Source organism: Sarcophilus harrisii, chromosome 6 (assembly GCF_902635505.1).
Source record: "Sarcophilus harrisii chromosome 6, mSarHar1.11, whole genome shotgun sequence".
NCBI lineage: Eukaryota > Metazoa > Chordata > Mammalia > Dasyuromorphia > Dasyuridae > Sarcophilus > Sarcophilus harrisii.
This window is the reverse complement of record NC_045431.1, coordinates 50,698,569-50,723,939: the sequence shown is the minus strand read 5'-3', so window position 1 is coordinate 50,723,939 and position 25,371 is coordinate 50,698,569. Positions and strand designations below refer to the sequence as shown.

The 25,371-nt window shown below is 34.2% G+C and overlaps 1 protein-coding gene across 3 annotated transcripts in view; it reads right to left on the bottom strand.

Moving 5' to 3' along the window:
- The window catches only part of STAP1 (signal transducing adaptor family member 1), a 54,727-nt gene extending 29,779 nt beyond the window's left edge, over positions 1-24,948 (bottom strand). For all 3 annotated transcript variants that reach the window (XM_012552228.3, XM_023505986.2, XM_031942749.1), the window contains exons 1-2: positions 24,717-24,948; positions 4,285-4,356 (exon numbers count right to left, since the gene is read on the bottom strand). In XM_012552228.3, coding sequence (XP_012407682.1) covers positions 4,285-4,356; positions 24,717-24,836 — 192 coding nt within the window. In that variant the 5' untranslated portion in view covers positions 24,837-24,948. The remainder of the gene's footprint in view (positions 1-4,284; positions 4,357-24,716) is intronic.
- Between the last annotated feature and the right edge of the window lie 423 nt (positions 24,949-25,371).

Here is a 25,371-nt window from a genome sequence, read left to right as displayed (position 1 = left end):
TTTGAGCATTTAACAACTTATTTTTACACATTTGACTCAGCTCTCCGTATATTTTAGAAATGAGACCTTTATCAGAAACACAGGCTATAAAAATTGTTTCCCAGCTTTTCTCTTTGTTTCCAAACTTGGCTACACTGGTTTTGTTTGTGTAAACTCCTTTTAATTTAATGTAATCAAAATTATCCATTGTGTACTTCATTATGTTCCCTATTTCTTATTTGGCCACAAATTCTTCAGTTCTCCACAGAACTAATTGATAAACTATCCTTTGCTGTTCTAATTTGCTTAGAGCATCACTCTTTAAGTGTAAATCATGAATCCATTTCTACCTTATCTTAATAGAGAGTATGAAATGCTGGTCTAAGCTACTTTTTGCCATATTGTTCAATTTTCCCAGCAATTTTTGTCTAATAGTAATTTCTTATCCTGAAGTGTTCTTCTTTTATAAAATATAATGGTTCTCTGGGAGCAGGTTTCCTGGGGGGCTTCTGGAGGCAGCCTTAGTTTCAGTTCAGAGTAAATAATCATCTCAAATACAGCCAGGAATTAAAGTCCAGTCCTTTATTGTCTCTTCCAAAATAGCCCAGTTAGTTTTCTTTGAGGCCTATCTCCCTCCTTGGTTCCAAGAGCTCTTGTTGCTAGTCTTTTGCCTCTTCCAGCTTCAGCCTCTCTTCTTTTGAAATCTCCAGTTCTTCCCCACTACAGTCTCTGGCTTCTCAATCTCCTCAACTGACTCCTGACTGAGGCTCTGCCTTTAATATGCTCTTTTAGGGGTATGAACTCAAAGGTTGACTCTTCCTCCAAGAGAGTGGGATTGTGGGTTCCTGACTTGTGAATCTCCTCCACTGAACTTTGAATCTCATCCTGAATCCTGGCGTGTGAATCTCGGACGTTAATGTGTGAACTAATGTGTGAACTCTTAAAGGTGTGAAAGGTGTGAACTCTGAACTAGAGAACTGCTAAGCATGATGCTAAAATTAGACAACTTGCTTATCACTTTGTAAGAATCCAAACATTATCCCAAAAGATAGAGTTTTTGAGTTTATCAAATGGTAGATTACTCTAGTCATGATTATTGTGTCTTATGTACCTAACTTATGCCACTGACTTACCATTCTATTTCTTAGCCAGTTCCAAATTGTTTTGATGGCTGATGCTTTGTATCTTTAGGTCTGGTACTTCTAGGCACCTTCTTTTGCATTTTTTTCTATTAATCCCCTTGATATTCTCAACCTTGTGTTCTTCCAGATGAATTTTGTTATTATATTTTGTAACTCTAAAAAGTATATTTTTGGTAGTTTGGTATTACACTGAATAAGTAGATTAATTTAGGTAGAACTGTCATTAGCTAATTTTATTTGTGTTAAAAAAAAAAAAAAACCTTCTTATACAGAACCAGAGACAAGCTATGTACTCCAACAGTTTTAATTATCATATCAATGCATATGATACATGCTTATATATTTTTTCTGCATTTCTAACTGCCTGTTGAATGTCCTACGCTACACTTCAAACTCAATGTGTGAAAAATTAACTGATCTTTCTCACAAAACTTGCCCTTCTTCCAAAATTTCCCTATTTCTGTTGAAGTTTAGTACCATATACCCAGTTCCTTGGACTCAAAACTGTAATATTATTTTTTTATTTTTTCTTTGTTTCACCCTCATACTCAATCAATTATCTTATCAATTCTACTTCCCCAATTTATCTTGTAGCAATCTCCTTTCCATTATTGCCTAGATACAGTAGTGACTTTCTAAATGACCCTCCTGACTTGTTTCTCCCTTCTCTAATCCTTTACTCACAAAGCTGCTAAACAATCTCTTAAATTTTTATTTTTTTAATTAATAAAAATACATTTTATTTTCTTCTCCCTTCCCTCATTAAAACAAAACCTAAATAACAAATATAGCCAAGTAAGATAAATTCCTGCATTGATCACATCCAAAAAGATATGTCTTATTCTGTCTCCTGAGTCCATTCTCCAACAGGAAGAGAGCAACATCCTTCATCATTGGTCTTCCAAATTAGTGGTCAATGGCATATTCTTTTCTTCCAGTGGCTCCCTGTTATATCCATGATGAAATATAAAATCCTGTTTGGCTTTTAAAGCGTTCCATAACCTGTTCCTTTCCTACCTTTTCAGATTTTTTTCATATCATTCTCTTCCAAATATTCTCAAGGTCCAAGGACATTATATTTGCTATACTTAGTACATGACCCTCTATTTCCTCACTCCATACCTTTTCCTTAGCTCTCCCCTTGAATGCTTTCAATGGCTGCCTTCTTCTTTCTGTTTACCAGCATCTTTGACTTCCTTCAAGACTCGATTCAAATACTACCTTCTGCAAGAAGCCTTTCCTGTTCTCTACCCTTCCATCCACAAATCCCCTCCATTGTTTGTGCCTTCCATCTGAGATTATCTCCCATTAGGCTGTATACATCTTATATGTACATAGCTATTTACATGCTGTCTGCCCCTCCTGCTTTTTGAGGTTACAAGCGCTATTTTTGCCTTTCTTTTATCCTTCATTTTTCTTTTCTTTTGCCTTTTTTTATCCTCGGCACTTACATAGGCGTATCATATTTAATAAAGATCTATGGTTTGATTTATCAACTACTGAGTAATTTTATTTATGCACAGTCATAATGCACCTGCCAATAACCTTTTGTGTCTCCCCTTTGCCCATAGGATAATGTCCATTAAATGCCTTAGTCTGGCAGTTAACCCCTCCACACAACTTGGCTTAAATCTTAACTTTTGAGCCTCATTTTTCCAACAAGCTTCATGCATTTCACTTCCCAGCCAGACTGGGCTATTTCCTAATCTCATTCTAAAAACATGTTTGAATTTGTGTGAAGGTTTAGCAGAATGGACTTTCTCTTCACCTCCTACTATTCTCTTCCTTTCCTTTTAGGGCCAGGTCAAGTCCTAGCTCCTTCATTAAGTGTTTTCAGACCTTTCATCCCTCAACAGCAAGTGATATTTCATACAATACTTTGTTCAGACCTGTGATTCTTCACCTGTGTGTGTATGTGTGATGGACCCATTTGGCAGTCTGATAAAACATATGGATCCCTTTTCAGAATAATATTATTAAGTGCATAAAATTAAGTACACAAGATTACAAAGGAAACCAGTTACACTGGAAACTCTAAAAACCTTCATTTTAAATCAAACAAGGATAGAAGTCAACAATGACATGGTAGTGGCTGAAAATAACCAAATAGGGGCTCTTCCAAGCACTTCGGTGAAAAGTGTGGACCAATTGCTTATATTATCCTTATTTGTTTTAGTTAATTTTATTATGTACACTATCATTAAGACAAAGTATTCAATGGCTAATTCCAGGACAAAAACATGAGCATCCAGAGTAATAACATACTGAAAGATGAAACTGAAAAAAATAATTTCAATTTTTGCTGTTAGAAATTTATGCTGAAATTCCATTATTTTCTGGGTTTTCTATTTTAACTTAGGTCAAATAATATTTCATTTAAGCTGCAGAAAGTGAAAAAAGCACCACACCATGGTATTATATGCTGGTGTTTCAATAAACATAAAAAGATTTACAAGGGAAAAAAAAGAAAAATAGTGGTAAGAATATTAAAAAGAAAAAGACCCTAAATTTAAAATCCCTCTTTGGCCCTTAGCATATTTTAGCTTTCATTATACTTCTCTGGGCATGTCTTATCTCCTCTACCAAATTATAAGTTCCTAGAAAACATATACAATATTTTTTCTCACCTTCTCTCATTCATGTAGCTAGACATAGTGCCTAACATATAATAAACATTTAATAAATGTTTACTGAATTTACTTGAATTCTCCTCCAAAAACAAGTTTGACTTACAAAATGTCTATTAAGGAATAGAAGTCTTACAACCTATATCAGCAAAGAGAATAAATCTTTTGAAAAGTTGAGATGAAAAGTTAAACCATGCTGTATGGTTTAACAATGCAACTACCAAAAAGCTACATTAGGTAGTTAGGGGACACAAAGGGTAAATTCTAGCCCATGATCCCTTACAGGAGTCCTTTCCATACTCCATATTTCTGGCTTAACTACAGAGTGCTGAATTTAGAGTCATAAAGATCTGCTTTATGCACTTATAACTCTTGGGGAAGCCATGTAAACTCGTCTAGGCTGTTTCCTCAATTGTAAAATGGAGCAATAATAGCACACAAGAATTGTGAAGCTCAAACGAGATTATGTAAAAAGCTTTATAAATTTACTATTATCATTAACAATTATTACATAATCTGTAAAATAAGGTACTCACCGTTGGATTTTTTTTGTCGATGTAAAAAAAAAGGGTAGTTCCTCTCAGTTCTGTCCAGTAGTGTTTAAATTCCTATGGAAAAACAAGTTTGAAATTTATTTTGATGGTTCATTTTCATCAAATGGCAATAACTATAAAGACAAAAACATTTTCATAATTTCTTGAACGAAGGGGTCTTCAAGATATCCTAATCAAGGTAATATCTTTACATTGAGTCTCTAGGTTCTCCAGGCATCCCTCATTGTGACATAGTTCTATGCTTCTTTTGAATGCTGATCAAAGCATATTGTTTTCATCTTTTTTGTTTGTTTACTTTTTTCCCCTCTCATGGTTTTTTCCCTTTTGTTCCGCTTTTTTCTTTCATAACACAACTAATATGGAAATGATTGAACATATATAATCTATATCAAATTGCTCTTTGTCTTGGGGAGGGGGAAGTAAGAAAGAAATGGGAGAAAATTTGGAACTCAAAATCTTATAAAAATCAATGTTGAAAAATATCTTTACACACAATTGGAAAAATAAAAATATTATTACTATAAAAATACTATTAAAAAATAAAATCATGATTTTCCTCAGGATTTGAAGAAAGCTGTCAATTTCAATTCTTTCTTCTCTTTTACAATATAAAGGTTGATGAAAGAAGCAACTGTTTTGCTGGAGATCTGGGGATCTCTGTGGCATGCCAGTGGAGCCCATGAGTCTCCCAGAACTGATTCCCTCTCCAACCCCCATTGCACCCTGAAAACTGCCATTAATCTAGCATTCTGGGAGAGGTAATGCAACAGAATATCAGTGTAGAGAAATCCAGAAACTTTTGTTCTTGGAGGAAAAGAAAGATGGGCAAGGAAAGGAGCACCAGATATGAGTCTATGGTCAGGAAGAAAGAGGATTGCTCCCTCAAGTGAAATATAATCATGAGCAGTTAGAGCCTTGGTTGGTTTGTTGACTCGCTTCAGGAACGATCTGGACATTTGTACCTGTTTGTTGCCCTATAAGACATGGTCAGATTATTTGCTTTCTACTCTTTCTCCCATCTCCTTGCTGCAAACAAACTAGCATTACTACTTTAGGGAGACTCCTGCTCTGTTTAAATCTTGTTTATTTGCTAACTCTATTTTAATTTTTTTTTAAAGGTGTTTTTTTTTTAGAAAGAGAAAGGTGGAGGAGAGAGAACCAGACACACAGAAACAGACAGAAGGAAAAAGAGAGGGTGATAGAGTGAGGGAAAGAGAGAAGAGAGAAAAGGACAAAGAGGAAAAAAGAGCGCTGGGTTAGGGGGTAGGACAAGAGATTTCCCAGTCTGACATGAGCAAATCATTAAAGCTCTCAGCTTCTTTATCTGTACAGCAGTGATAATAATGTTTGCATTAACTGTCTTACAGGGTTGTTATGAGGAAAGCACTTGGCAAACCTTGAAGTGCTATAGAAACATAAGGAGTTTTGTTTGGTCAGTATTATTCCTGCTTATCTGTTATGTACACATCTTCCTGAGGGCTGCTGCCTCTGCACTGGCCTGAAGGACAGGTCATGTGGATGTGTCCCTAGGAAGAACAACAGGGGTCTGTACTTTTCTGTTGGGACTAAGGGACAGTCCCAAAGCTGGACACAATTCTAAGGGGGAATCACTCCTCCGGGGAGCACATCTCTGAGGCTGTTTCCCCAAACAACGCTTTCACACTCAAAAGCCATGCCCAAGGATTATTCTGAGCCAAACTTTAAAACTTCCGGACCACCAGAATTAATAGCAGTTAGGGTAGTGTACTGGAAGGCAAAGGAGACCCAAGTTGTGCAAGTTCCTTCCCTTCTTTTGGTCTCAATTTTGTTATCGGTAAAATGAAAAGGTTGAACTAGATAATCTCTAATGTTCTTTCAGCTCTAAATCTTAGAAGTCTGAGGGGGCAGAGGAAATAGATTGCTGATCCTCTTCCTTGATGTTATTGGACATAGTTCTACAAATGTTAGCAAAATAATAAGATGAGGGAAAGAAAAATGAGACCAAGCAGAACTGATCACCTCACTTAAAAAGAGCCTGCGTTGGCACAAAGAAAGTTCAAATTCAAGAGTTAAGTCTGGGGAGATGAGAAAATCAAAGAAAACTAGTTTCAAAAATTATTACAAATCCAGAGATTGATCAAGAAAAGGGATAAGTGCATTAAAATTGCAAGCAGATGCATTTTGTTTTCCTTCTCAGCTTTTTTTTTCTTTCTAGAACTGATTTTTTTTGCTCAGCAAGATAACTATATAAATATGTATACATATATTGGATTTAACATATATTTTAGCATATTTAACATGTATTGGACTACCTGTCATCTAGGGGAGGGGGTGGGAGGAAGGAGGGGAAAATTTGGAACAAAAAGTTTTGCAAGGGTCAATGTTAAAAAATTACCCATGCATATGTTTTGTAAAAAGCTTTAAATAAAAAAAACTGCAAGCAGAGATCCAAGAAATAGGCTCCCCAAAAAAAGATTATAAAAATTATCAGTTATTAACTGTAATTGGACATTATATTTCAAGAAGTCATGAATGAAAATCATCCAGATCCATTAAAAGTCCAAGGAAAAGTTAAAGACGGAAAGAACCAATAGAACAATTCCAGAAAAGAATCCTGAAAAGAAAAGTCCCAGGGATGCCATAAACAAAACTCAGAGCTTCCAAGTCAAATTAAAAAAGAATGCAAATAGCCAGAAAGAAAGAGTTCAAGTACCAAGGAGTCCAGTTAGGACCACAATAGGACCTGGTAGCAGAAAGCTTGGGATACATTAATCCAAAAGATAAAGGAAAGCTACTAAAGTCTAAAAATAATTTACCTGGCTAAGCTGAGTGCAGTCCTACATCAACAATACATCAAATAGAGGAGTGAGCATTACATGTATCTCTTTCTTATCTGGACTGGATAAATGAGGAGTAAACACATATATACATAAACATACATACACACATGGAGTTTCATGTACAAATTATATATATATATATATATATATATATATATATAAACAATTCAATCAGAAAATAGTTTGGAATAGGAAAAAGGAGGGTGTTGGGGAGGTAGAATAATTCTGGCAAGTGAAGAGGTCCAAACCAAGATAAATTTCATCTTCAGAATATAGATCCTGAAGTCACTATTAAAAGAGGGGAAAAGACAAGATAGAATACAGTGATTAGGATCTGGTTAAGGGGAGAAAAGAAGGTCAAAGGAATGGAAGCAGATTGCTTCAGTTATAAACCACTGGTATGCTCACATTCCTTCTCTTTTACCATTTGCTTTTATGTAAAGGGAGATCTTAGAGAGGGAGTAAGAACTAGAGGGAATCCTCCTGCATTTTTGATTTCCTTCACAGCCTACTGTGAGTCTGCCTGCTTTGTCTCTCCCCACTCCAATCAATGTTTCAATCAGCCACTAAAGTGACTTTTTTAAGCTGCAGGTCTGACCATGTCAATCCCCTTCTTTCCTACTCAATAAACTCCAGTGGCTCCCAATCACTTCTAAGATCAAGTACAAAATCATCTGTTTAGCATTCAAAATCTTTCATAAACTAGGTGCCCCTACCTTTCCAGGTTTCATACACATTAGACCCTCACCCCCACATTCTTCAATCTAGTGAGCTATGAATTACACCAACAATTCTGGAAAGCAATTTTGATGGATACCCCAAAAGTCACTAAGCTGTGCAAACACTTTAACTCAACAATTCCACTTTTTGACTTATGTGCCAAAGAGATCAAAGAAAAAAAAAGTATTTATTTGTACAAGAATACATACACACACACACACACACACACACACACACACACACATATATAGTAGCACCTTTTGTTGTAGCAAAGAATTAGAAACTAAGGTAACACCCAGAAACTAAGAAATAATTGAACTTTCACAGAACCCTGGAAAAATTGTAATGAATGGATGCAGAGTACAGTGAGCAGAATCAGAAGAATAATTTGATTCTTTGAAATGTTATAAAGAAACAGCAATAATGTTATGAAGAAAATACAATAGCAAAAATGTTATAAAGAAATACAACTTTAAGTGATGATCAACTACAACTCCAGAGGAACCATGAGATATATAACAGACTCAAGATACAAAAAGACACATACATATTCAGACATGGTCACTGTATAAATTTGTTTTGCTCGATTATAGTTATTACAAGGTAGTCATTGTTTTTTCATTTGGGGGAGGCTAGCAATAGTGACCTGCCCCCCAAAAAGGGGGTAAAAAGTTGCCTTTGAAATGCACAGAAGAGAACAATTCAGAAGGAAATTCAGACAGAAGAAAAACATGCTAGCTTTGAAAGTAGAAATAAAAATAAAAACCATTAAAGAAAAACAAGATTATGAAAAAGTTAATCACTAGAAAAAAGAAGTACAGAGTCTCAAAGACGAAAACAATGCTTTGAAAATTAGAATTGGGCAAAGGGAAGCCAGTGAAGCTATGAGACACCAAAAATAATAAAAACAGATTATAAAGAATGAAAAAATAGAACAGAATTTGAAATATAAGAAAAACAACAGATATGGAAAATATATTAAGAAGAGAAAATATAAGAATAATTGGACTGCTAGAAAGATATGACCAAAAAGAGAAGTTTGACACAATAATGCAGGAAATAATCCAAGAAAATTGTTCTGGAGACAATTAGAAAAAATCCACAAAAGAGATCATTTGTGGAAAACACAGGAATATTACTGCCAAATTTTAAAACTCCTAGATCAAAGAGAAAATTTTGTAAGAAACAATGGAAAAACAATTCAAATACATTGGAGCTAGAATAATGCAAGACTTAGCAGCAGCTACAATAAAAGACCTCAGGTCTTGAAGTCATATCTATAGCCAAGCAAAAGAACTAGGCCTGCAGCAAAATATCACATCCAGCAAAATTATATAATTTTGAATGAGGAAAAAAAAAGGACATTCAATGAACTTGCAGATTTTCAGGACTTTCTATCAAACAAACCCAAACTTAACAGAAAATTTAACATAGAAGAGCCAATTTGAAAGATCACTTTTAAGGAACTTAACATGGACAAACTGTTTAAACATGGACAATTTATTTATATTTTATATATTTATATTATATGTTTAATATTCACATCAATAATAAGGTAGCTGAAAAGAAAGTTTGACAGTATTAAGGTAAAAATAATAATCATGTTATACAAATGAGGTGCAGAGAAAGAATGGACACAGAGGCATTAGAGGGGGTAAGGGGATTTGCAGTTCTGAAAACCTACTCAAATCAGGAGTGGGTTAAATAGGTAATATTACATATAGACAATGAAGGATATAACACCCTCCAAAATCTATAAAGAAGTAAGGGAGGAGTGATGGGTGAATAGGGAAGCAAAGGGGGCGGGAAGAAGCCAAGGGAGGAATTCTTGGGTGGGGAGAGTTTAAGTAATAGGCAAGATATGGAGCAGAATTTAATTAAAAAAGCAGCAGGGATAGGAAAGATGTGTGTGTGTATGAGGAGTTTGTGTGTTGTGTGTGTATGTCTATATCTACCTATATCTACATAAATATATCTTTTCTTAATTGTAGCTTGCTTGTGAGTAGGGAAGAGATGAAAGGGGGGGAAAAAAGAATAAAGTAAACAAGGGGCCAGCAGAGAACCAAAGAACAATTTACCAGGAAGTTAAGAAAAGTGAACATTCATGAATATAATTTTTCTCCTAATATAAATATTTTCTAGATCTTGTAATTTGTTGTTATATAATTTGAATCCTCCCTGATGTTTTGCTGGACACATGACAATGTTCTCTTTTGCTTTGTATTCCTTTTCTGTTTTTCTTTTTTCTTACTGTTTTTTCAAAAAAAAATTTTTTTTTAAAGTTTCTGGTAGAGTTAAGGTAAATGGAGGTGAGGAAGAAGACATCTGGAAAAATTGTTTGTTCTTTGACAATGGGAGTTCAGTTTTATTCTCATCAGGAGAATAAGAGGAGGTGGAAATGTTAACCACTGGGGAATGAAGTCAAGGCAGAATATCAATAGATAAAGATCTTCACAAAGCCCTAGACCACAAAGTCTCAACTCAGACCTTAATTTCCTGGCCTGCTAAGTAGTATTGTTATGTCCTTGAGCATCCAAAGGTCATCAATAATTCACTGCAAGGTGGCTGTTAATAAACAATATTATTATGTGGCTAGTAGAAATGCACCTTGATTGTTGGAAAGCAATATAGAATTGTACAATAAGACTTAGGGGAAAAGACATGTTTACCCAATGTACCCAATCGTGCATTTTACCCCCAAAAAGGTACTAGTAAATTATGCTAAAATATTGCTAACAGCACTTCGATTACAAAAAAAAGGAAACAAACTAGACACCCCAAGATTGGAGAAAGGTTGAACAAATTATAATTTATGAATATCAAGGATTGGACTATTATTGCATAAGAAATTATAAATATGTAGCATTCAAAACCATATGGAATACTTATATGAAGTACTATAGATGAAGAAATGAGAACCAAAAAATATATAAATTCTAACTATACTACCTAAAGACAATAATGATAACAATTCATGCTAAATACATATATAAGGTCAGAAGGGATATGAAAGCAAAGAAGATGATGTTAGCATTACTGTGTTAAATGTAACATATATATATATATATATATATATATATATATATCTTTTTATTAGGGTTAACAATAAGTAAATAGAAATTTTATGGACTTGTACAATAATTTGCAATATTTTGTTTTATCATTTTGTCCATTTTTCTAACTTTATTTTCTCTTAGACATATGTCTTCATGTATATTTATATATCTGCACATATACATATTGAATATTTTTATCAAGGGTAAGCTGGTAAATGTTTAACAGTAAGATATTTGGAAAAAATGTGTGCTTAACTCATTTTTAAGTTTAATATGTACTGATGTTTTTCTCTATCATTTTCTTAAAGACAACCAGTAAAGCAATACATCAAGCCATGACTTGTAGCAATTAATGTTTTCAATGCTGTAAATATCAAGAATGAAAATTTAACAATGGCTTTCAGGAACCTAAATGATCTGGTTCCAGCACACCCCTGTTTGTACTTGTCAAGAGAAATGTTGATAATATATATATTTTTTTGAGTCTGGGAGTTTAGTCAGCATCCTAGCACTACAGCTAAACTTTTTGAAATTCTGGAAAGCTAAGATCTTTATGTGTGGGGGACATATGACTAAGGAAAATTCAAATACCTGCTGTGTGTGTAGAACTGCCAGGATGAGCCCAAAAAAGCTGAGCAAAATAAATATAATCACATATCATGTTATAATTATATACGTATAATTTTGTTGTCTAACTATGTGCTTCAAGAAGTGACTATTTGGAAACAACCTGAATGTATAAAACTTAGAAGATCTATTTTGAGCAAAAGCAGCCTACAAATAGAAATAGCAAAACTGAAAACACTAAGAATTGTAGCCATAGACAGAAACCAAAGAATAGAGAGGGCACAAATATTGATGGATCATGAAATTCTTCTTTGAGTCTCAGTTATACATGTAGATATCAATAAACCTTGTGTAAATTCTGAGTACACAGCTTCAGAGATGGGGAGAATTGGACAACCTTAGACTGGATAGAACCTTTAGTCCATCCCCTTCATTTTACAAGGAGAACTTAAGCTAACTGAATGGCCCAGTTATCTGTCTGTTTTGACTTTATGCTGTTCAACATTTTTATCAGTGACTTAAATGAAGGCATAGATGACCTACAAATCAAATCTGTAGATGAAATGAAGCTGGGAAAGAGAGCCCACAGATTGAAAGGCAGAGTCTGATCTAAAAAGGATCTCAACAGGCTAAAATAAATGGGCTGAACTTAATATAAATGGATTTAGTAAGGGCAAATGTAAATCACCACACAGATTCCAAAAGCAAGTTCATAAATTTAGAAAGGAAAGGTGTGGCTAGATATGAAAAGCCCTGGGAATTTTAAAGTTCTATAAATTTCAAGTATTAAGACTCAACAATGGGATACAGCAGCCAAAAATACAAATGACTCAGCAGTAGAGATACTCAGAAAAATAAAGTGGTTCTTAAAATGTTGAAGTATATAAATTTATAAATTACTATATAAGGAAGTTTTTTAACAAGAAGTTCAAAACAATTTTAAAATAGCATTTCCCCCCATCCTATGTAAAGATAATCTTTAGCATTATTTTTTTCTTCCTTGATTCATTTTATTTTTTAAAATAATAGTTTATTTTCAAAATATATGCAAAGATAGTTTTCAACATTTATCCTTGCAAAACCTTGTATTTTAAATTTTTCTCCCTTCTTTCTCCTATCTTCTCCCCTAGACAGCAAGAAATCCAATATATGATATTATTATATTTTTAAAAATTTTGACTTCCAAATTTTCTTTCTTCCTCTCCCTTCTCGATGAGGTGACAAACAAGTAGATACATGTGCAATCATGCAAAAACATAGTTCCATATTAGTCATGTTGTGAAAGAAGATGCAAAAGAGAAAAAAATGCAAAAAAAAATAAAAGTGAAAAATAATATACTTCAGTCTGCATTCAGATGCCATAAGTTCTTTGTCAGAGTGTAGATAAAATTTTTCAACATGAATGCTTTGGAACTGTCTTGCACTTGAACACTGTAAAATATTGCTATACAATGTTTTTCTGTTTCTGCTCACTTCACTCAAAGGAAATTTTTAAAAAAGATGTATGGAAGGTTTTTTTTTTTTTCAAAAAGATACAAATAAATTTTACATTAGACATATTATTGAAGGTTAAAAACTAAATTAACTTTCTGAATTACCAAATGAGAAAATTAGACAAATAAAGATTAACCTTTATTATTTTAATTTTTCCTTTTAAGGAACCAGATCTATTGTAACTTTCCTATCAATGTAAGTGAATTAGGAAAGGTGATGGACCCAAGATGCATAATAGGATATATAGCTTTGGACACATCCAAGGTGGAATTTTTTTTTTTTTTTTTTTTGCTTAACTATGCATATTTATTGTGAGAGCTTAGCTTTTTTTTTTTCCTTTTTCTTTCCTTTTTTTCAATCTCGGGGTAGCCTGAGAAAGAGATGGGGATGGAAATAGAGTAGCCAAAACAGAAAGAAAAAAGACTTATTAGAAGTGCTTTTTTTCTTTTTCACTGAAACTTTTTTTAAGTACACATAAAAGGAAAGAAGAAAGGCCAGCAAAAATCAGAGACGTATAGAACAATTCAGAAAGTTGTATTTTTTTAAGAAAATTAAAATTTTCATTTTTAACATATACATTCATATATATATATATATATATATATATATATATGGAAAGGTACTATATTTTTAAAAAATGCTACACAACAGGAATCTCAGTTTTCATGTATAATTCTCCTTTTCTATTCTACTTTGTATATGGAAATGACATTTTATTTGGTATCTGTTAAGTTCATAATTTTTTTAACAAGGAATATAAGGATGGAGAGAATGAATTGATAACTGCATATCATCAGAAATATCAATGTGGAGTAATATGCAGTTTTAAAAATGTATTATCAATTAAGAATAATTTATATTCCTTCCTTCCTACTGACTCCTAAATGAACAAAAAGAAAAAAAATTAAAAATACTCTTGTGACAAAACATTGGTAATCAACAAAAGGAAATTCTCAATCTGCATTTTGAGTCCATCATCAGTCAGGAGGAATAGGCAGCATCTTCAGTACTCTGGACTAATCATTGTATTGATTTCTTCTCATTCATCAGAATTCTTATGTCTTTATTTATAATGTTATTGTTATTATATAAATTGTTTTCCAGATTCTGTTCATTTGACTCTATCAGTTCACTCAGGTCTTTCTAATTTTCCCTGAAATCATTAATTTTATCATACTTTAATGGATCAATAGCATTCCTTTGCATTTTTATATCATAATTTGCTTAGCCAATAACCAATAGATGGGCACTTCCATTAATTTCCATAGTTTTGTTTAATTTATTTTAAATGAAATTTTTCAATATTTTTCATAATGTATTCTTGACCATCAATGTACAATTTAACCAATCTTAATTTGACCATCCATAAAACAGCTAACAGCTGTAATATCCATTTCTCACAGAAAACCTACAAAATATAATTGGAGATTCTCAGAGGAAAAAAACGCCATAAATTAAATAAGAAGGGGACATCCATCCAATAATATGCTCCCCAATGATAAATGGTCAAAGGATATAAACAGGCAGTTTTCAAAGGAAGAAATACAACTAACAGCTATTTTTTAAAAAATGCTTCAAATTACTAATAATTCCCCTCATGGCCATCATATTGGCAAAGATGGAAAAAAATGGAAAGTGACAAATGTTGCAATAGTTGTAGCAAACACCCACTAATGATTTGTGGGTGGACCTTTAAGCCATTCCAACCAATTTAGAAAGTAATTTGGAATTATCCTCAAAGATTCACCAAACTGTACATATACCCTTTGACCAAGCAATTCCATTACAAGACATTATACACAAAAGAAATCAAAGAAAAAGGGAAAAGAGACCATCATGTACAAAAAAATCTTTGTAGCATCTTTTGTTTTTTTTTGTTTTTTTTTTTTATCCTGGCAAAGAACTAGAAACTAAATGGCTTCCTATCAACTGGTATATGGCTAAAAACAATTATGGTATGTGAATGTAATGGAGTACTATGGTGCACTAAGACAATATGGACAATTTCTGAAAAACTTCGGAACATTTGTGTGAAGTGATAAAAAATAGAGTAAGCAGAACCAGGACATCAACTTATACTATAACATCAAATAACTGTGAAAGACATGAGAACTCTACTCTACAACATGACCAACCCTATGATCAATTACTCCCTTCTTAATAAAGAGAAAATGGACTCAAGAAGTAGCATGAGACAAACATTTTTGGACATGCCATCATGGGACTTTGTTTTGTTTGACTATGCATATTTCTTAAATGGGTATGATTTTTCTTTTTCTTTTTAAAATGGGGTGGAGAGAATGGAAAAGAAAATCAATGTTTTTTGACTGAAATAAAACTTTTTTACAAAATTGATAATATACCTTCCTCTGCCTCACTTCCTTGAAGATAAGCCCCTTTATCTGCTCAGCCATGATTCGATCAACAGGTAAGCTCCTATGCCCCCCATTTGGGGGTCAGGTCTCACCCATCATCATCTTGAAGAGAAATAGATGGGTACTTGGGTTTGAAAGTGCTTATAGATAGACATGGTAGTAGTAAAAAGAGAGTTTGAGTTAATGGAAAATTGTATCGGACATCTCCCCTCCCACCCACATCCTGGACAAACCACAAATAACCAAACTAGCATCTAGTTAGCAAAAATAATTATTTTAAATAGGAACTATTGACTTCTAAATTCCACAACCAAACCCCTTTAAAACCTCATATTCTCTTTGCCTCTATAATGTGCACAAATAGTGAGTAGCATTTCCAAATCAGTAGTGAAATTGAAATCAGAGAAGATATACAAAGAATTAATATGTACCAGACAATACCGAGTAAAGCAGCTCTCATATTAGGAGTGAAATAACTCAGCTCAACCCAAAGAGAGTTCTAGATCTCTGAAAATTCTCTAAAGTCTCTGATTGATGGACACTGCTGACTCTTCTCATATTGCCTTCTTCCCAGAGTCTTATTCTCCCTTCAGCAAGTGGGATTGAGATTGTCCGTCTTTTCCTTCAAAGCTGGAAGCTAGAAGCACTCAAAAGCCAAAGAGAAGGAAGAGACAAAACTCACTTCTCTCCCATTCTTGACAACTCCTGTAGTGTGGGACATTGATATCCTAAAATAGGGAAAGAGTCCTGGTGGGCTTTGGGACTTGGATTACACACATCAAGTTTTTATTCCAATTTTAGGACTGAACAAGATACAGCACTCATCAAGCCAAAAAAGGCCCATTAGTAAAGCCACTGTCAGCAAGGGCAGCCTCCTAGTATAACCAGATAGCCACAGATCCAGTAACCTCCAGGGATCTATGTCAATGCAAGAAGGCAAGACAAAAAGATGCACGTATACAACTGAGAATAACATTCCCTGAAAATTTTATTATAATCCAATGGAAGTAGGGAGTAACAGGAAAAATGTATCCATAAAGGAATAGAGGACTTTCAGACATTTCTAATGAAAAGATCAGAACTGGACAGAAATTTTGAAATATAAACACAAAAGTTCACAGAAATAGAAGTTATTCTTGAACAATAAGGAATAACATGTATGATGAGACAGTTCTGACATTAAAATAGAGGGAAAAGAAAAAATGTCATTTAAGAACATTAATGTTCTATAATTTAACATATTTAATATGTTTTGGACTACCTGCCATCTAGGGGAGAGGGTGGGGGGGAAAAAAGGGAAAATTTGGAACAAAAGGTTTTGTAAGAGTCAGTGTTGAAAAAATTACCCATGCATATGTCTTGTAAATAAAAAGATATAGTAATAAAAAAAAAAGAACCTTAATGTTCTCAGTGTGGATTATGGAGGACATAGAAATAAAATAAAAGTCCTAGAAGTGCATTGTTTCCATTCTCAGGATTTTAAGAAGAGAAAGGGAGTGAGGTAAAAGGATTACAACAGTATAGAAAGGAAGAATAAGGAGCTGAAATTTGTTTTTTCTCATAATTGAATATGTGAGGTCATTAAACATGAAGTAAAGAAGGGAGATCTCAGTTATCTTAAGTGAATAGAGGAGGGCGGACACACAGAGAATCTGATGTAAAATTACATCAAACTAAATAGAGAAAAAAGTAAGAACAGAGGCACTAAGAACAGGAAGTAGGAGGGAGCAAAATATAGAGGGAACAGTCTCAAGCAAAACAAATTTCCTGAAAAGGTTAAAAAGGGAGGAGGAAAGAAAAGCAAAATTGTAAAATCTAAGGCAGTATTTTAGATTGCCTCAAACAACTAGGCAATTGTGACAAATGAATGTAAAAGAAATATTATTTTCTAAGAAATGGTGAACATAATGTTTTCAAAAATTCCTGGATAGTATGAACTGACATAGAATGAAGTAAACAGAAAAGAAATAGAACACCTTTATACAAAGACAGCAACATTGTAAAGAAAAACAATTTTGGAGAAGTTGAGAGCTGAGAACAATGCAATGATCAATGATGTCACGAGGACATATGATGAAGCATTGTGTCCAACTCCTGACAGAGAGAGATTATGGATGGACTCAAAATACAGAAACATATTTTTTTACATGGTCATTGTATGCTTTCATTCTTCATGACTATCCTTATTTGTTACAAGGTATTTTTATCTTTTTTTCTCATGATTTAATTGGAGGTGGGGGTAAAGAGAGTAGCAAAAATGATGCCAAATAAAACAAGATCCATTGTAACTTTAAAAATTCATAGAAAAGAACAGAGGAAGTGCACAAGGAAGTCAAATTAAGTTTTCAACAAGCACTTATTAAATGCTTCCTATCTGCAAAGCAATAGAGGTGGGAAGACAAAAAATAATCCCAGCAAACAAGGAACTCCCAGTCTAATGGAGGAGACAGCCTAGAGAGAAATATATATTAAAGAAAAGTATATCCAGCATAATTTGAGGTTAGAGGGTACTAGGATTAAGGAGAATTAGGAAAAAATTCTTGCAGAAGACAGGACCCAAAAGGAACTTAAAGGAAGCTAAAAGAAGCTGGAGAAAGAAGACAGAGATGGTGGGGGAGAGAGATCCAGGCCTGGATAGCCAGTGAATCAAAGGGAAGGAAGCCCATTCAAGGAGGATTTATCTATGATTGGATAAATCATAGAGTTTGTTGAAGGGAGCTAGGTTTCAGAAGAGTGAAATAACAGGAAGGAACTGGGCTATGAAGAGTCTTAAAAACAAAATGGAGGATTTTATATTTGAGGTTGGAGGTAATAGGAAGTCACAGGAATTTATTGAATGGTGTGTAGGGAAGGTGAAGATGAGAATTACATGCAGACCTGTGCTTTAGGAAGATTAATTTGACAGTTGATTGGAAGATGGAATAGAGTAGGAAGAACCTTGAAGCAGAGAGATTCAGCAAACCAGCTAGTTCAATAGTCCTGGTGTGAGGGATTAAGGAAGGAAGCAGTGTCAAAGAAAAAAATTGAATATATATCCAGTCAATTGCCATGTCCAATCATTTTAACTTTCATATATATATATATATATATATATATATATATATATATATGTAAAATATTTGTATTATTTCACATATATATAATGCTTTTAACATATACATCACATATATGATATTTATAATATATTCCACACATATTATATTTATAACATATTTCACATATATTATATCTATATTTCATGTGTTGTGTTTATAATATATATTTCACAAACATGTTATATCTATAATATATTTCACATGTTATATCATACACATACACACACACACACACACACACACACATATACACTCACTTTTCTTCTTTGAAACTGCTTCCTTCCTAGTAAAGGAAAAGAAAGTAGTACAGAAAAGAAGGAAAGTTTTGAAAGTGATACGTAAAATTTATTTTGTATTTCTTAAAAATAGGCAGGCAGCTGGATATTAAGATTCAGTTTCATGTGGAACTTTCTTTTTGTGTTCTGCTATATATTTGGAAATATTTTTGGTTTTGCTTTTAGGGATTTTTTTTTCTGTTGTTCTTTTTGATGTTTGGTAATAGACATTGACAGGGTTAAGTATGCATGTGGAAGGTTGGCCTTGATAAGGAGAAAAGCACCTCTTTATTAGAAATTGGAAAAAAAGGGAAGAGAGATTATATTTTTAAAATTACATGAAGGAAGAAATAGACAAGAATATTAAGGATAATTATGAAAAAAGAGGAGGGACTTACAATGTCACATCTCAAAAGATACCATATATAATAATTTGTAAAACTATCTGGAATTGAAGAAAAAATAAAAAAGCTGACAAATTCCTTTGGTTATAATTCAAAATTATAATCATATATAATAATAATTAATAGACGTGTTTGAGTCCGAGGTCAGAAGACATTGAAGAAAGGAATTATTATTCAATAATAACTATTAAAAATAGATAATATTACTGAAGAAATGAAATTCAATCCATATTGCATTTTATATGATACAATTATTATATAATGAGGAAGTATGACACATTAAATGGCAAGCTGGACTTCCAAGGCTGGAAGAATTGGGGTTAGGTCCTGCCTCTGAGATCTCCTGGCTCTGTGATCCTCAGGAAGTCCTTTAAACTCTTGGTACCCCAAGCATTCTCTAAAATAAAAACTTGTAGAGAAGGTACAGATTTACATCGGTAAAAGGTATCTTTTCATCGGGTAATTTCCTCTGGACTTTCTCTAAAATGCCACAGAATTCTTCTCACTCTGAAAATTTACTTCATTCCTGATCTTCTCACAGTGAAAATATACTCTGTTGCTGTAACCCTATCCACTGATTGGCTTGTTTCTTTGAGAAACTTGATTTTAAGGGAAATGCCCAGAAAAGCCACTTCTTCATTCTCCAGGTTCTATCCACTCCTGACTCTCCCTACTTTTTTTTTTTTTTACCATCACCCCACATGGATACCTTCTCCTTCACCCCTGCTTTTTAGTTTCCTTTTATGTGTTGTCTTCCCCAATTAGAATGTAATATAGAGAGGAAAGCTCTCCTTGAAGAATATAGATTGTCTTTCTCCTTTTAAATGTATTCCCAGTTTTGGCACATTTCCTAGGACATAGTACCAATAAAGGCTTGTTGACTTGATGACTATGAGTTCCCTTTACCAATAAATTCAAAATCAATTGATATTATACATAATTTTAAAATATATCATAAGAACATTAGAACATATAATTACTTTTTCACAGTTTAGGGAAGAGAAAAATTCTTATCTCAAAAACAGAAATGATAAGAAATAACATTTAATAACAAAAAATAATTTTTAGAATTTTAGAATTTTGGAATAAAAAGGAAAATAAGCAAAGTAGCTAAAATTTACATCAAACATTTCTAACATAGTAAAGTTTCCCTGACCTGCTTATGCTGGAGATTAAAGGAGTTATGTCTTAGAGCATGAATAGAGAAGGATTCTTCTGGTGATTCTCATGCTCAGCTCTGAAGTATTTGAGATAACTCATGTTAGGGAAGCAGGCCCACATGGATTTGTACTTTGTGTTGATGAAGGCCATCCAAGCAAGCATGCATGAGAATATTTCTATGCTTAGTCCCCTTGCAAAGAGATAGATGTGACTGAAAATATTCCTTATGGTCACCACCCCTGGAAAGTCTATCAGGGAAAAGTAGCACCTGAGCAGGAAATGCTGCTTCTTTACAAAAGAAAAGTGATCTCTAGTCTCACTTCTTTTCCTCTCTTTTTAATCAGGTCCCTTAGAACTCCCCAACAACCATCCCTTGAAATTACTGCTTGAGGAAGACAGGATTTCTCTCCCTTCTCTAGTAGCAAATTTAATGATTAAATGTCCATGGCGTATTTGTGCTTGCCTTGGTGATTTAGTATGGATCTTGAAGCTCTAGTTACATCCTCCACTTTGCATTTTTTTTTTCACTAAGCACAGGTGAACTAAATAAAAATTCTAAGATAATGACAACCTCATGACCTAGAGAGAACTGGAGTTAGTGCCCAGGTAGATCCTTCCCAGAGATGTATGCTTAGCTAGCCAAAAGATGTACCATGAGTTATATTCAGACAATACAGATCCAAGAAGAAAGTGAAAATCTTTTCAGCAGTTCCACAAGTCACCTGAGAGTTTTTACTTCTCAAGAGAGTATAACAGGAACGATGGGTTACTGTTTCATGTTTTAAGTATTTGTCATCATATACTTATTAATCTTTGGTATTTTAAACATTTCTTTTGTGGTAGAAGAAATAAATAATATACTTAGTATCTACTACTTTATAAATTGAATAGGAGGGACCCTATTAATTCCTTTGGGAGGACTCTGAGACTTTTAAGTGTTAAAAGATTTTCCCGAGAATTGTTTTCCTATTCTTGGATTGGGACTTAATGAGTCAGAATCTGAGAAAAGGCTGATTTTCAGATGTCAGGTCTGACCCTAGAATGAACTTGGGTTTAGCTGGATCTACAATTGGTATTTTCTTGTGGAATACAGCACCCTCTTCCCACCCCAAATCATAGGTGACACTGATAAAAATCTTAAATTCAAAAATTTATTGACATAAATTTCTAAGTCAGATCCATTCCCCGAGTCAAGAACATGATATGGAACTTTCTAAAACTTCCCCAGCCTCAGGAGTGACCCCTACTTTGAGAAGCCCTTTCCCCTTCCCCCATCCCAGATGTAGAAGTTCAGTCGCAGTGCCAAAATCCGGTCAGAACCACATTTCAGCATTCCTTATAGCATCTGTTCAGGATGGCAACACGTGCAGACAAGGACCGCATGACCAAATATAATTTGGATTTTGTGTCTGATTGCCTCTGCTATACCCACAATGTACCTGTCTCCCAGCTGCCCATGCTCTGTACCCCCGGGGCAGCCAGTTCAGATGCTGTTGAATGATTGCCCTAGTCTCTTAACCTCCACACCTAGAATAGTTTTCCTTCTATCCTGTGAAATCCTGAGATCACTCCAAGGCTCCAAAGGTCTTCCTAAAGTATGGGGCCCCAGAATTCATCTGCTATATTTCCCCTCAAGGTTCTAGAGGCGGTGCTGAGAGGTTCTGGGTACACTGACATAAATTAGCCCAAAAGTTACTACATTAGGCTTATCTTTTTCATACAACAATACTTGTATCTCAAAAAAGATAAAAGAAGAGAGAAAGTATCAATATGAATAAATATTTATAAAAACACCTTCATTGTTGCAAAGAACTGGAAATAAAATGTGTCTCAATAATTTGAGAAAGTACTGAACAAGTTTTGGTAAGGGAATATTATTGTGCATGAGAAATTATGAAAGGGATAGATTCAGAGAATTCTGAGAAGGCTTATATGAACTGATGCAGAATGAAGTTAGAACCAGGAAAACAATTTATATAATGACTAAAATACTGTAAAGGAAAATATCTTTGAAAGATTTAAGATCTGTAATCAACATAATGACCAATCATAATTCCAGAAGACTGATAATGACAAATCATGATTCTCATCTCTTGGCATGGGTGATGGTATAGATTAAGACATACATGGTCAGATATGAGCAATATATGTATTTCACTAAATATATTTATTTTGTAATGGGATGGCATTTACTTTGGAAAGAGGATTAAGGGAGACTGGAAATAATGAAAGTGATGTTAGAGAAAAAAAAAAATCCAATCACAGAATTACCTTATTTGTTCTTGTGTTACATAATGCCCAAGTGTTAAATCATTGAGTAACACCAGCTGTATAAGCTCCAATTGCTGATTTGCATCCCAGAAAAAGAACTCAATTTCACATAAAATGTACTGCTTTAGGTTAATTCAATGAGGCTTCTACCCAGAACAAACTTAGGAAGCTAGGAGTTCTCAGTACATTTTTTTTTTCAGGGATGTTATGGAGGGATCCCTCATATTTCTTTTCTATCACTTTAGTAACATTCTTTTAGCTACTAAAAAAAAAAAAAAAAAAAAAAAAAAGGAAGAGAAGAATATCACAAATCTTGAAAAAATAGAGGAAAGCAGAAGTTCAAAAGACAAGCAGAACTGTTTTAGAACTCTCACATTAACTTTCAAATAGGCACATAAAAAAAGTCATAAATTATGGAAATTCACAATGTTACAAGAAGTCTTCCTTTACCTGTTCTTTGTGTGGTGAAATGTTCATGTTTGTTGGTGTTTGTTAAGTTTACAACAATAAAATCAGTTTAAAAAAAAACACAAATGTTCAATAAATACCAAAAAAAAAAAATCTGCTAAAAAATGCAAACTAAAAATCACCTATTAAATTAGCTGAATTAAAAATTATGAAATCTAAAACTAGAAGAGATAAGCATAACATTACACTAACAAGGCAGCAGGAAATCAGTACCATCTTTTTAGAAAACAGTACGAGAATCATACAAAACTGCAAAATCATGTATGTGCTTTGACTCAACAATCTTACGACTAGAATCCTAAGAATGACACTGATGGGGCAAGGGGAAGAAAGACTACATAAAAAATTGCTTTTTTAACAATGTGTATAATAATAATAATTAAAAAATCCAACTCAATGTGTCCCACCATTGAGAAACAGCTGAACAAATTGCTATAAATTAATATGAGAAATAGTAATGTGAATAAAAGTAGTATTTGGTCATGAGCAATGGCAAATATGAAGAGTATAAATATATAAAGAGCCTTATAAAGACATTCAAAATGAAGACAGCAATATTAAAAAAAAAAACCAATGTATACATTTGACTACAAGTATTTTTTTTTTAAAGTAACAATAGTGGGGGAATTCAAATTAAAAAGAACTAAAAAGAAATCAGGGATGCAAACAATGTTTTATTGCTATTATAAAATTTTTAAACAGGGTATAACAGGGTTTAATTGTATTCTTTCTGTATACAAACATTTATTTGTGTTGATGATGCTAAATTCAGAATTTTTAAAATAGAAAAATAAAAACTACCTAAATGTTTAATCACTCTCCTATAAAATTCTGTTATGTCATCTTAGCATTTTAAAATTCCCAAGCAATTATATATAAACTAAAATATATTTCTGATATATTTATGTGTAAGTATTTATGGTACGTGTCTATATCTATGTATATATGTATTAAACTGAGCTCCTGAAAAAAAAAAAAACAGAAGTCAAAGTTGTCAAATATTTTTCACAATTTATTGATGCTGCCACACGTAACTCTGACATCATAAGGGCAGAATCATATATTCTAGAAATGGGACAAATCTTAGAGATCAACTAATCCAGTTTCCTGATTTTTATAGGTAGGGAAACTGAGGCACAGTGAGGTTCCCCTGATTATGTAGCTCATAAATAGCTGAGCCAGAACGAGGACATAGTGTTGTGAATCTCAATCAAATTCAAAGACTCTCTCCGCCCCCCCCCCCCCAACATAAATCGTGTAGCTCTCCAGAAAATTTAAAAACATTTTTAAACTAAAATTCTCTTTGTGGCTTTTTGATGAGCTTTTCTCGGAAGAATTTTTCGGCCAGACCTTTGCTATCAGTCTAGTTGCAGCGGAGGCGGGGGGTGTAAGGGTCGGAGACGGTGCCTGGGGCAGAAGACTCGGATTCTCCCGCCCGGGCTTTGCCACAGTCTCCTGCCCGACTCCCGGCGGGGTATTTCACCTGTCAGCCCTTCTCTACCCTTTCTCCCCCACCAGCGCGGGAGGAAATGCCCTCACCACGAATCCCGCGCGAGGCCGGGCTAGCATTGGGTGGCAAAGCTCTGGACTTTAACGAGAAGCCCGGTAAGTTTTACTGTGAATAGCCGGGGACGCTGCCGAGCGGTTTCCTAAAAGCTGGCGCTCCCCGCCGGGAGCTGGCACTCGGGCAGAGAGGGCTCTCGCCTTACCTGGTGCTCCGGCCGCTTCACTAACAAATAGCCTTCGAAGTACAAGGGCAGGGATGTGATCCTCATTCTCTCCTGGAAAATCCGCCGAGGGGCCGCCTTGGGGGGCTTCTTCGCCATCATCCCCGCGGGCTTCTGGATACGCGGGGACGTTGGGGGATGCACTGCCTCTAGCCTCAGCCGAAAACTGCCTTCTCGCCCCGGTGAGATAGGAAAGCAAAAACAGAGCAAAGAGGAAGTCCCCGCACTTTTTTTTTTTTTAAACCCTCCCCTTCTCCCTCCCTCCCCTCCCTGAGTCCCCTGCCTGCCTCCTATTTTTCTTTTTTCTTTGTAATGTCAAGAAGGATGGGAATAAACTCATTTTTAGTTGCCTATAATAATACCTGAGAGTGAGACTGAAAAGGAGCAAATAAACAAAAGATTAACATTACTTTAGGAGTAAAGGGACAGATTAAAATGGAATTTAATCCCTGCTGCCCTATCCTGGGGGTGGAGAGAGAATTTAATACTTGAAAACTCTCTCTCTCTCTCTCTCTTTCTCTCTCTCTCTCTGTCTCTTCTCTCTCTTCTCTCTCTCTCTCTTTTTCTCTCTCTCTCTCTTTCTCTGTCTCTCTGTGTCTCTGACTCTCTTTTTGACTTTGTGTTTGACTTTCTGTGT